Here is a 13,623-nt window from a genome sequence, read left to right as displayed (position 1 = left end):
CGAGCTCCAGCCTGGCTTCTGGCAGCACAGGATCTGGCATTAAAAGCAGAACATGATGGATGTAACCCTCGGAGGCTGCCGAGAGCCACGTTAAATGCTGAAGCCCTCCCATGGCCCTGCCAGCTCCCCTTGAGTCAGAAGCAAGGTTCCTGAGAGTTCAGACACAGCCCAGGCTTCTCTAGGTGAGGAGAAATAAAAATAGCAGCCTCACCCATGCCCACCCAGGGGCATGATGACAACTGGCCAAAATCAACACAGACACTTTCACTGAAGTTTTTTTTAAATACATTTATTAACCAATGTTAACACATTAAATGACTCTATATATTGCTAGTCAGAGCAGCTTACAAAATGCCAGAATGCATCATAAACTGGACAGCCACAATGAATAATTACAATGTGCATAGTGGCTAAGCTCAACACTTTAATATAGCTTTATGATTTGCAGAAAAATTATTTTTAAATCATGATTCCTAAAACAATCAATTGTAATTTTACCTAAAACTTATACAAAACCAGGCCACAATCTTTTTTTTTGTTTGTTTTGTTTTTTTTCTTTAAAACACACAGTTTTCACGCTGTAGTAACTTGGAAATGTGCAACCGTGTCAACAGAGACAAAAAAGCCAAAGTAACACGAATCTTACTTTCATGCAGCTATCAGTTAAATATTACATATTCTGGAATGATTTTACACCAAAAATATTTCCACAATAACTTGCTTTCATAGGGGTGGATCGAAGTTTTGGAACTTGTAAAATAATTGAACAAGATTGATTTTTAGTTGTGAAGTGTTTTACAGTCACAACACAGAGGCGACAAAAGTTAATTACACATTTATCAGGCAATAATGTAGCTGTGGTAATACAAGTTACCATCTACTTACTATTTTTTCCAATCAACTTACCACTTAATTTCTGCAAAATATTGGGCATTATTTGGCGGTATCTAGTCAATTAACTTATATCACCACTGTAAGTAAAAAAGGTCAGGATTTCAGTGGTAGTTCACAGAAGTCTTAGTAATATTTTCATCTTTAAAATGACCCTGACAAATCCTAGAGAAAACTTTTTAAAAGGCTTTCCTCCTGATTCTTCAGCTTCCATCGTTCCATCATGTAATTGCTTTCAATAAATATCAAAGATCTAAATAAATATTTACAAATTATTCCTCTAACTTCTCAAAAAATAGCTGGATGATTAATGGGCATATGACTCAGTCTAAGACCAATCTTTGAAAGAAACTAAAATGTGGAGACACTTTAAAAGAAAAGCTATTTAAGTAAGCTTTACATCTATTTAAAAAATTGTCTCTGAACATGGATGCAATTCATATATCTATATATAAAACAAACAAAAAGAAAATAATTTTTCAACTATCGATCCATTCCTATTGGTAATGCTTCTTAATCCAGACATTCCGCAAAATACAGACTTTTTACAAATCACGGCATCTTTAATACAAGAAAATTAACATGCATTATTCTTCATTCTGAGTACAGTGATGGAGCTCATTATTAGGCAATGACCCATTACTACAAACATAACGGCTTCTGTGAAACTTAAGTGCTTTTTCTCCTTTTATTATCAAGTTATGATGGACCAGGTGACACCAGATCATAGGTGGTCAAATGACATTGGATTAGGGAGGCTGAAGGGGGCGCAGTAAAGTAATTTCTATGCCTCATAATTCCGAGTATGAATAAAGGTAGTTGGGTTTTTTTGTTGGTTTTTTTTGGCTTTTCTTATTCTTGTTACAAGCACTCATGTTAGGACAAAGATGAAATGTGCAAACTTCAAAATTTAAATATTCATTTTTCTCTAAGATCCAGCTCAGTAAAAGATTACCCCAGTTCCCTGTGATTTTAAACTACAAGATCAAAGCTAATATTTTGTTATAAAAGTTATATATTGAAAAGAAATAATGAAAATAAAACACAGTTGGGAAATATTTAAGAAAAAATACGCAGGACTAGCACCTGCTGTGTCAACCCTGTTCCCTAAATTCAATCATGTACCCACTGGTATAACCAATAGATAATGCCTTTAAACAGTAAAATTAAGCTGAACAAAACCAGCTCAACAAGGTTAAGAAATAAATGTTACATCAAGGTAGTATGCTTCATTTTTCTGAAACAGTTCTGTACTTCTTACATTCAGATCTAGTTTTTACATGTTCCTTTTGTTAAACTTGCATCGTTTTTCTGTTTATAGATCTGCTGTTTTTAAAGATTAAAATCTCTGTAAAACCTAAAAATGTTTTAAAATTTGCTGAAAATGCAACAAATCCTCTAGTTTAAAATTATTTAAAGTAACCTGCTCCCACAGATGTTAAATTTATTTCGCCGACAAAATTTTGGAGGAGCATTGAACAGAAGACTGAAATTACTTGTGCAAAATTTCTTTTACGAAAAGTGTTTAAAGGCTGGTGCAAAATGGGAAGCAAATTCTAAACAATTTTGGCTTCTTGGAAACAAAAACCGCTGTGTCTGAGAATAGCAATCATCGGGGTGGTGTTCTGGGGGAGGAATAACTCTTTCATCTTTTTCTGCGGCAGGTACGTTTGTGTTCAGCATGCCAGTGCTCCTGCTGACACTTGATGGAGCAGTAGGAAGTGTTCCAGCAGCAGTGGTACATGGCCTCCTCTTCACAGTTGTAGCACTAGAGAGAACAAATGAGACAGGATTACCACCCTGGCAGGATCCCTCCTCACCACCATTCTCACTCACATCCATGGATGCACCAGTACGTGCAGAGTAGGGCCTCTCTTTTATTTATGCTTGGGGCATCCAGAGGCAGGAGGGCGTTTTTCACATGTGCTGAGTGAAGCAGCAATCTTTAGCAAATCTGTACAACGCTTTCATGTTCACCAGAGTTTGGATTATTGCTTTTCAAAAAGTCATCTCTCATTTAAGAAAACTCGTCTCCCAGGATGATGGACTGACATTTTTCAGCCACACAGTGCAGGAACCATCTTTTACCCTACATTTGTGTAATAGAACCCTGATCTATGTCTTAAAAGCTACAATAAATCAACAGGCACTTCTGGCATGAACAGTTCTGTGCAAGCTTGAAAATTGGTGTTTCCGAGGTTTCTTTACAAGCCTGACCTGTCCAGAGGTTGTTGGGGAAGATCCTTTTTGGCCAGGAAAATCTCAAAAGTCACAACAATAACATCCTAGGAGACAAGAATAATTTGTTATTGAGTGGTTTGTTATAGCCCATTTAGGGTAGATCTGCAAGGAAGTCACTTCACTGGGGTTTGCTGACTGCCAGACAGCATTGCAATCTCCTGAGAGGGAAACCTTGTGCTACATCAGTGCTGCTGAGAAGGTCAAGAAAGTGCCTTTTCCTCCAAGTCTTCCAGAAACCAGGGAAGGCCTGTTGGACACAGGATGGCTACCTGGGCTCTTGCCCTAACCCTAACCCTAACCCTAACCCCAACCCTAACCCTTGTCATGCCTGCCAGGATGGCACAATACTCCTGAAAGAAAGATATTGCACAGCCCATGGTTTATGCAGAATTACTTGGGTCTGGGGACTGCTGCAGCAAAGAAGATTTCTACCTCAGAACACACAGAACACCCCCAGTATTCTGGGAAAGCTGGAAGAGCAACTTGGAAAACAACCCTGTGATCTCTGAGGAACTAAAAAAGGGAACACAACATGCTGGTCAACACTACGGGTGGTCATCAAGGAGGTACAGCACCCCACAGGCAATGTGCCCTGTGTTCCAGTGGTTTTATACCCCTTAGGAGAGTGCTGCAAAAGCATTAAGTGTCATTCAGACAAAATTCTATAAAGTAGAGTGGCATTGCTGCTAAAGGTACCATTCATACTCTGTGTCCTTGAAAGCCAGGTTCTAATGACCTCAGATTTGTCTTTCTGACTCTGGTCTGCTCAAAATCAGAGTACTATAGGAATCCAGTCTGAAATGCTTATTGTATCATGGGGAACAGAGGGAGGGATATCACACAGTCTGTGCAGGCTGTTATCAAACCACAGAATAACACACAATTTACTTTTTATGTCCTACCTAGCTACAGCGCTGTTAATAAAACAGAGAATTACAAAGCAAACAAACCAAACTGCCTTAAAGCAAAACAAAAAACCACAACAACCCAATCTACTGCAAGACAGAACCAAGAAAGCCAACCTTTACATTGGCTAAACTGACAGCCATTTATTTACATCAGCAATAAAGGGACTGCCATAGCTGCATGAGAAGGGAACCACTCCATTTTCCTTTTATAATTTAGCTCCTGGGAAGTTTATTTGTGGAAATGTCTGCAAACAAGTGTCCTCTCGAGAGCTGTTTTCCTGGTTTTTCATGTTGCTGGCTGCCCACAAGCCTCTGGGAGCCATTAGGATCATCTGCTGGAAAGGTGCAGGGAACAGCTGTGTCTCTCCATTATGTACAGCATGGGTCTCAGCCCAGAGACCAGCTTCACATCTGTTTGCTTGGAGAGATCAAAAAAAAAGCTAAGACAGGAGAGGACAACTGATCTGTGGGTCCTGCACTTCCCTTTACATATGCTGGCCATAAGTTTGGGATGTAGATCTCCACTTACAAAAGGAAAATAGTGTCATCTGTGCTGGTACCAGCACATGTGGCACAGGAGGCAAAATGCCAGCTGGCCTCAGGCCTCCTCTTTTCTTTGTATTTTCCTCTTTCTAAATATTATCAGTCACTTGGGGTTTTGTTTCAGAGAGTACACATCACAGACAATGCTCATTCACTTAAAAACCACCTGTTGCGATTTAGCATAAATGTGTGTGTAAATAAATTTGAAAGAAACAAAGTTAAAAGCTATCCATAGAAATGACTTATGCACCAATTTAAATGAGGATTATACACAAATAAAAGAACTGGGAGAAACTAAAACAGAAACATTGTCAAGACCAGCACTCCAGCCTGTATTCTGGAGCCCATCAAGCCGCATAACCTCATGATTTTTATCCCTCCCTTTAAATTTCTTCCTTTTGTTTGCTATTTACTTGAGGTATCTGTATATTAGACCCAGATTTTCTGGAGGTAGAAAAAATTAAATTGGGCTAAGCCAAGGGGATTGTGACCAGTTAGAGCAACAGGAAGTGTTGTTCTTTAACTATTCATTAGTCTCCTGAGGGCTGTGAACGTATCTTCTCATGTCCCTGTGTACCACCAGCAAATTGATCCCTTCAGCCCATCTGGATTTTTTTTTTAGACATGAGAAAAAGACAAATATAATGTGAATAATAGCAGCTGTATTCCCAAGCCTAGACATCTGCATTACACAAAACCAGAGGTCCCTGCTTCTAATTAAAAAGGAAAGCCACCAAAACTCATTTAGTACGTGTGTTAATTACATGAGATTTTGGTAAGGAGGTATCATTATAATAGCAGCATACAAGTGCAGTACTACACACCAGGGACTGTCATTAGTACCACTGAAGGAAAAGTCACTGGGGAGTTGTGTAATTGGACCAACTCCAGCCGCCTAAGGCTGTGTGTTGGCAGGCAAATCCATCAGCTTGAATGCAAAGGTCTTTATCCTTACCCTCCCTCTCCTGTCGCATGTAAACCAGCTGCCTGTATGATGCCTTCATTTAAGGTGGTGATTGACAGATAGTTCGAGGCCACAGAAATGGGCAAGGCTGTCAAATGGTATTTATATTTTTGATTGTCTTGCTTGGTAAGAAGCTTTATGCACATGATAATAAAATGCAGTGATGTGGTACCGAGGCACTCTCTGATGAGGCTGAAGGATATGGTAAAGGACGTTGGAGCAGATCAAAGTAAGTCTAATCAGTCTCTTTTGTAAATTCTGCCTTCAAAAGCACTAAAAAGCAGTGAGAGCTAAGAGTCCAGACTCACAAACAAGTTACTGCACCCAAGTCACTGCATGGTGGCAACAGTTTACATGTGGGCTCTTGACTTCTGACAGAAGAGAGCTAATTTTGATGTATTCTATAGTGGGCAAAGGCAATTCAATTTCCCTCTCCAGAGCCACAGGCGAGCACACACATGCAGACACAGCAGCTTGTGACACACTGAACACAATAACTTGTTCAAGATGGAGACATAAATAACTTTTCTGGTCCACAGAGACAGGTAGACAGGGAGGAAATTTCTCATTGACAGAGACCCAAGCACTGCACCATCATAACACCCACAATAAAATCTATATGAGGAACAGAAGTAAAGACTCTACAGGAGCTCTGGCATTTGAAGTAATTGTTCTCTTTCCAAAAACCAAACTTGTAACTGTGATAGTGACCCACTGTCTCGCCTGAGTATTTATTCTGCTCCTCTCCAGAGCAGAGTTTTCCCTGCAGGGACCATGGTTTCATGTTTAAGCACAGGAACTAATGAGGCTGAGAAGCAGCAAACAGCCCTTTTACAGCAGAAGGCAAACCAGGCTGTCCCTCGGCTCAATCTGCCACCTCGTGGAGGCTCCTGCTCCTTTCCAGCCCCACCTGGCCAAGGCAGCACTCCAATCTTGTGCCCACCCCTCTTGTGTTTTATAGACAGCTGTCACAGTGCAGTGTGACTTTCTGAATTATGGATTTCATTCCCTTGTTCTCTGAAAATTAGAAAAGAAATAGCAAAGTCTGTGTGTGTGCCAGGCTCCCAGCTCCTCAGCATAGTGATTTCCACCTGCACTCTGCTCCTGGCTGGCAGCAGAGTACTATAGGGAGAACACACTTCTGGCTTGAAAAGAAAACACAAGACACAATCCAAACAAAACCAGAGAAAAGTTTGTGCCATGTAATAGAATGGTAAGTTGGATGTCTATTTTCACTTTCCTAAAGGGCATACCAACATGGTTTTTTTGTAGTCAATGCTACAGATTTAGCTTAACAACTGAACAAGGGAGCAAAATATATTTCAGAATATCATGTCTGAAATACAAAAGAACATAAAAGAGCTGCAGAAAAAACGAGGAGAGGAAAAAGCCAAAAGGATATCACCACCAGCCTTATTAACAGGGGAATCCAAATTGATGCAGCCAGATATTGTACCCTCTGGGGTCTTGAGATCAAAAGAGTGTGAACATAAAGCAAAACATGTCTTACATGGAGTAAAACTGCATTTAGAAAAAAAATATTTTGATACTAACATCTGATTGGGCTTGAGTAGACAGTGCTGTTAACACTACCAAATTAGGATGGAAAGTAATCAGAGCGTCAAGTTTAAATTCAGAGAAAATTTGAAAGTAATAATATGAAGCAGAGGGCCTGACAGCTGAAAGACCAGTGAAAGAGCAGTGCAGTTAAAAGTAAGGAAGAAAACACCTTCAGTTGGCCTGCAGTATGCATTATACACTTCCACTTATTCTCTTGTGATAAATTTTTGACACTTACCCACTGCTTCTTCTTGGTCTGGGAAATCAGTTGCTTGTGCTGGCCTGCTAGTTTTTTAATTTCTTCTAAAAATTCTTCTTTGCACTTCTCCTTTACCTGCTTACATTTTCTGTCCATCTCTCCTTGTGCATTGGCCACAGCTTTATTTACAGCTTGCCTTTTCTCTTCTTCCATCTCTGTACGCAGCTGCCATAAGAAAGTCAGCAAAACAAGTCAAGGGACAGCTATTGGAATAAAAGTATCTTCTTTAAACCTCTACTCTTTAAACCTCTGTTACTGTTGTGGGTAGAGATCAGATAATTAGGGATTTCTTCTACTTAGAAAACAAAAAGTGCTCTTTTAAGAGTTATAACAAAATAAGAAATGTTCAAAATAAAAATGTAACTCTATTTCTATTCTGCTAGGCATCTACAAAACTAGCTAAATAGGTTCTATGTATATTTTGTCAATGATCAGTTTACAAGTTTATCAATTTGTCTTAGAAAAAGATTTTGTCTTTTCCAAATCTACAACTGCATGTATATCTACAGCAAGGGCACAACGGAAAATACAAAATAGAACATCTCTGAGTTCAGTAAGAGGTACCTTTTAGTATTCATTGTTAATGATGTTCCTTTGCCCTTGCTCAGGTATCTAAAAGCTTGGTGTCTTAAGTCTACAGGGTAAACACTTAAACTCCCTAGATTCATTCCACACTCCTTCATCCAGAAGGAAATTCATCTCGTCTTAAGACAGGTACTTAAGAGAGGTCAGACAAATCATCTTCTAAATCATCCTGCTCTCTCCAGCCAAAGGTGATCAGGTCAGGCTTAGACACTGAATTTTAAAAAGGTTATTATTAGTTAAGAAAATTCAAACAAATTTCAGTGATCCTATTCAATCTTTAGGTTAGAAGATTAACCAAAGAAGAATTATTTATGAATAACAGTTAAACAATGCCATTGTTTAGAATCACACTTGACAGTGGAGACAAAGGCTTTGGAAACAGATACTCGTGAATGGACAATTAGCTTCAGTTTTGGATCACAAACTGATTTCACTGGAAAAGAATAAAAAAAAAGCAGTTTTCTGTTCAAAGTAGGTCTGTTGGTAGAGAAATGGTCTAAAAAGCAATAATGGAGACTATTTTTATGTGGTCTCTTTGGAAAAGATTTTTTTTCATCTCCTTACAGCTGTTTGTTACAAAAATAGAAAAGAATGTGAAAAAAATCTACATTTCTCCTCTCCTGAAAACAGTGTAGGTGGTATTTGACAAGTGTTACCTTTTCCACTGCCTCTCGCACAACTCTTTCAGTTTCTCTTTTGTGATCAGCTTTCATCCTGTCCTTGAAATCATTAAAGATTTTGGTGTATTTGTCATGGCACATGTTCTGACACACTCCATCGTTACTGGTCTGGGTGCTCCGATGCAGCATTTTTGGAGAAGAGGCACTTAACTTCTTAGTCTGAGTTGAGACTGAAACTTTTTCAATGGGCTGAGGCATTGTGGGAATTTCCTGGCTTGAACTTACTGCTTCAGTTTCAGGTTCTGGCTCCTACAGAGGAAGAACAAACTTGTTAATACAGATATCAAAATAGACAAGTCAACTTGTTAACTATACAGTTCCCCCTGAGACAAAATATCTCATGACTAATGCCAGAGCAATTAATGTGAAAGGTGTCTGTTAAAGACCTTTAGTGCTAATGGGATGTGGGATCCCTAAGGAAAACCAACATGACAGTGGATAGGCTCTTTTGTCAGGTTCTCCAAAAGGAAGCACACAAATGGCATCATTATGCTACACTCATCATCTTCACTTCCCAAAAAGTACAACAAACCTCAGAGGGTATGTTGAATCACTGCAGATCCCTTGAGGTTACTAAAGGTTTGCTGTAGATAATTTTTCCCCCTACCATTCTGCCTGAAGAGACTGTAGCTGCCTGGCCAAGTGCCTGAATTGTTTTGGCAAACTTTGGGCTTACTCTGGCCCAACAGGCTCCACTGGAGTCTGTAATATTCCACTGATTCCATAGAACTGCTGCAAAGATTGATTAGTACTTCAAAGGTGCTTTGAAGATGAAAGGCTAATGAGCGTCTGCGTCTTGCTTCCAATAATATAGAACTAGACTTGGATGACCACAGAAGCTTTATATAATTACACAATTATCAAGAAAAAAGTCATAGTTACTGTATGTACTGTACTGCATTTAGCTGCCTGTGTTATTACACTGGAACACCAGTTCCTCCTGCTCTGTAGAACAGATCAAAGTTATATTCCTGAAAACTCTTATTGATATTTGAAGTGTCTGAAGACACAAACAATAATTTTTTATTTTTTACCTGAGATGTTTTAAGGCTCATATTACAGTGTAGAGACAAAGCACACAGTCCTTGTAACACCAGCCTTGCTCAGAACTGGATTTTGTGCCTGTCTGTCTGATGGGGCACTGCTCACACAAATCAAAAGACTGACTGTGTATCCCCTTTTGCAATCAATTACTCTCTAAGAGATAACTGTGATTGACTTCTGGATCACTGACCAAATATGAGCAGAGCTAAGAAGGCAAATGTTAAGACAATAAATAAAAGAAGCAAATTACTGCATTTGCTTGCCAGAAAACACAATAAAAATGACAAGACATCCTAAACTGTTTGCTGCAGGGAACAGCACAAACTGTGTGTCGCTGCCTCCAGCGATGAAGGTGCCTCCTGTGGGATCAGACACAATGGGGAGGCAGGTGCCCAGGCACTAGGAACGGTCATGCCTGTATTTCAGCCACCAGCACCATCCCAGAGAACTCTGCTGCTAGAATACCCGAACCCTCCTCTGTAATGGTATCCTGAGTCCTCTTGCAAAGACTGGGGCACATGTGCACATTTTTCTTAGTGTTCAACATGCAGCTGGAACAAGGCCAGGAAAAAAGTCCTTGGCAGTTCAGAAGCAGATTTATGGCTCTCTCTGTAACTGCCCCCTTGTGTTACATGTGCAATAATGCAGCCCTTGGTTACCGGATCCTTCCGTGTGCACGTGGGATAAACAAGGAAGTTCCACAGACAAAGGAGGATATGATATTTCATAAACTTAACAGTCTAATTCCTTGCTGTCTATAGACTTACTAAGTAGCCTGAGTTTGTCATTAAAGAAAGAAACGCTGTAAGCTGACTTGATTTATTCATGATACAGAATATTCCCATGATGACACAAGTGGCTTGCGTGTGCAAGGCACAGTTATGTTTGTTAACAAGGAGCACCAAGCTATGGGGCTGGAACTTACAAAATTAATACTCTAAAACCAGTAAAAGGTGATTGAAATTGAAGGAGTGCTTATTAAAATTTTTGTAGTATTTTTTGTACTTTGCTATCTCTACAAACATCTTAATTGAGGTTACTTACTTCTTTCTTGAGTTCCATACTCTGGTTACGTCGTCCTTTCTTTGCTCTTGGTTCCTGAGTAACCTTCAGCTGTGAACATTAAGAAAAGCAGATTGAAGCAATCCAAAAACCAGTTCATATAAGTGGCATTCACTGTAACATGACCAGTGTGCCTTTTATTTGTGATTATTTACAATTATTTATTGTATCTGATAGAAAGTTGAACACTGTTCTTAAATGAGAAGTGCACATAATAAACTTTCCACATTATCACTGATGACTGATTACATGAAGGAACAAAATTCATGAACAAGTTCTAACATTCAATATGCAGTTGATAAAATACTCTTAATCATTCCTTCCTTCATTTAACACACAAGTTCAAACACTTGTTTTCTGAAATATTCTGATATCGGTGACCCATAATTAGACATCAGATCTTGTCCAATGCGAGAAAACAGCAATGATTATAAAGGGAATGTAAATATGTAAATATGGTAAGATTATGCAGACTTGATTATAACTGGAGGGGTACAGAACTTCATGCTTTACAATAAATGTTCCTGTATCCAGGAAAACAGCAAAATAGGTATCAGCATTAACCAAGTAAAAGATGGATGGAAGTAAAAGCTGAGATGGAACAGATAATATGTAAATGGACACAGACCCTATGACTGACACTTAAAAAAAAAAGAGGGAAAATGCCACTGTTATCTTTTATGTGTGACCATTTTCCTGTTTCATCACACACAGTTGCATGACTGCATATAAGACATTAATTACAAGCTCTATAAAGGGTTAGCTAAGCAAACCAGGCTTAAAAAACCCTAAATCCACTTTGATAAGGAGCATCCCCTTAAACAACTATAGTTTTATAAGCCTTAAGTTTTCAGCTCCAAATTGGGTGAAAGACCTGTTTGACAAAAGGACAAAGGAAGAGGGTTAAAACATGCTGATTTTTTTAAATACAGACTTAAAGAGAGGATAGTGGTTTTAAATAAGGAAAGATGTTGCTAGGCTGCCAAAAATACAGAGAAGCATCCTGCAAGCTATGAAAATCTTACTGCCAAATCAGTAATAGTGAATATATAACACCCTCTTGAACAATGAATGACTAGTCAGGTTCAGCTGTGATAAGGGAATTTCCACATGGAACTGCAAAGTTTTGTATCTTGGCCATTTGTGCTCTTTGCCTTTGTTAAAAGCAATGAATTTTTTCTTGTTCTGCAGAATTGCTTTTAATCACTTTAATGAGTTGGTGGTCACATGGTCCTCAAGTGCAACACTTGCACCTAACTTTAGTTGGACTTGCTGAGAACGTCGCGGTTGGTGTTACTCAGGGATCTGAATGGAGAATACAGTACGAAGTGAACCTACTCGTGAAAAGGCAGCCCTGAACAGCTACAGGGCTGTCCCTTGATGGGGCTCCAAGAAGGCAGTGTTTCAGTCTATCTGATATCCATGACATTTAACTTGAACATTCCTATTTAACTTTAGAAATCTTGATCTGTCTCATCAAGGTGCTGTAAGAGACAAATATTTTGGAACTTCTGAGAGGTCATCCAAGAAACTGAGGAAAGAGGAAAATCTGTATTCTTGCTATTACCGAGCTACAAAACATAGGGAGAATTGCCCTCAAAAACCTGTGGACAGAGCACAATGCTAATTTATTAGTAGATTAATCAAAAATATGCTATCTTTGTACCCATCAATAAATTGTGCTGATTGCTAACATTATAGCAGCACTCACCTGCTCATTGCTGGTGGAAGAGATACTTGACTCTGCCTCCTCTTCCCCTTTATCCTCATTCTTTGATTTCCAGAATCTCCCCTCACGAAGAAAACGCTGGTGCAGTTCCAGCTCATCACAGGCCTTTTTCCACCCCATACTGCGTTTCACGTGCAGCCGATGGATGTTAACTGTGATATCTTGGATGTTTTCAGAGGGGATCCAGGCCCTTTTGAATTCACATTATGAACAGGTTCAAAAACATTTAATATAGATGAAGGCTTTTGACCTGAGAAACTGACTTCAAAAGCAGTTTTTCACAGCGGCCAATCACTGACAATCCCTTTTTACTCAGACTTTTTTTTAAATTCAAGACATTTGAAAAAAAAAAAAGGACTGCTTAATAGCAAAATGTCTACTGACAGACATTTTTGTTATTATAAACACTCATTAGCTGTGGGTGCTACGGGTGAAAGTGTCTCTCATTTTTGATGAGCCACAAACCTCCCCCAGCACCAACAGCAGTCAAATCTCCTACCTGCTCTCTTGCTAAATGCCCTGAGTCAGACAGAAACATCTTTGCTGGAGGTTTATATGCTAATTCAATTTAGCTCTTGACCTCTTTGCTAAAACTGTCAAGGAATGTACCAACTTATCACCTTAAATAGAGACACTTTGCAGTTTGGGCCCCAGACTATCAGGATTGAACTTTTGTGGGGACTGTCATGCTCTTTTGGACTGAATTCATGCCAGTGACTTGATTCCAAAGTTACTTTGTCCTCTTAAATATGTTCAGAGTCCTCATAGAGTTAGATGGGCAGCTCTTGACATTTTGAAAGGTTATACCAAGCACCTAGCAACATTGGACATTAAAGAAAAAGAGTCACTGCCATGCACATCTGCCTAATAGAGTAAATACTGTAACAAATTAAATGTTTGTGGACGGATTCTTAATTCTTGCAACATAAATTTTATTTCACTGAACTCAAAGAAACAGTGCCAACTTACATCACCCAGAAATTCATCCTTTTACCCCAGTCCAGCACAGTAACTAAGCAATGGCACTCTAGTTAAATGTACTTTGCCTTTTGTATCAGCACACATTTAAGAAGTTGCAAGGTGTCAGGTTACTGTATTAAGTATTTTTAAGCAGTGTGAACTTAAAAGCCAAAATTACTAATGAGATAAACTGTATT

At 39.1% G+C, this 13,623-nt stretch overlaps 1 protein-coding gene across 4 annotated transcripts in view; it reads right to left on the bottom strand.

The window, feature by feature from the left end:
- Positions 1–268: 268 nt before the first annotated feature.
- ZMYND11 (zinc finger MYND-type containing 11) overlaps positions 269–13,623 on the bottom strand; it is a 105,836-nt gene continuing 92,481 nt past the window's right edge. For all 4 annotated transcript variants that reach the window (XM_027720727.2, XM_027720730.2, XM_027720732.2 and 1 more), the window contains 5 exons: positions 12,449–12,656; positions 10,720–10,788; positions 8,608–8,880; positions 7,346–7,531; positions 269–2,659 (listed from right to left, as the gene is read on the bottom strand). In XM_027720727.2, coding sequence (XP_027576528.1) covers positions 2,537–2,659; positions 7,346–7,531; positions 8,608–8,880; positions 10,720–10,788; positions 12,449–12,656 — 859 coding nt within the window. In that variant the 3' untranslated portion in view covers positions 269–2,536. The remainder of the gene's footprint in view (positions 2,660–7,345; positions 7,532–8,607; positions 8,881–10,719; positions 10,789–12,448; positions 12,657–13,623) is intronic.

This window comes from Pipra filicauda, unplaced genomic scaffold (assembly GCF_003945595.2).
Source record: "Pipra filicauda isolate LSUMZ 115617 unplaced genomic scaffold, ASM394559v2 scaffold94_size2452230_pilon, whole genome shotgun sequence".
NCBI lineage: Eukaryota > Metazoa > Chordata > Aves > Passeriformes > Pipridae > Pipra > Pipra filicauda.
This window is presented reverse-complemented; position numbering and strand designations above follow the sequence as displayed.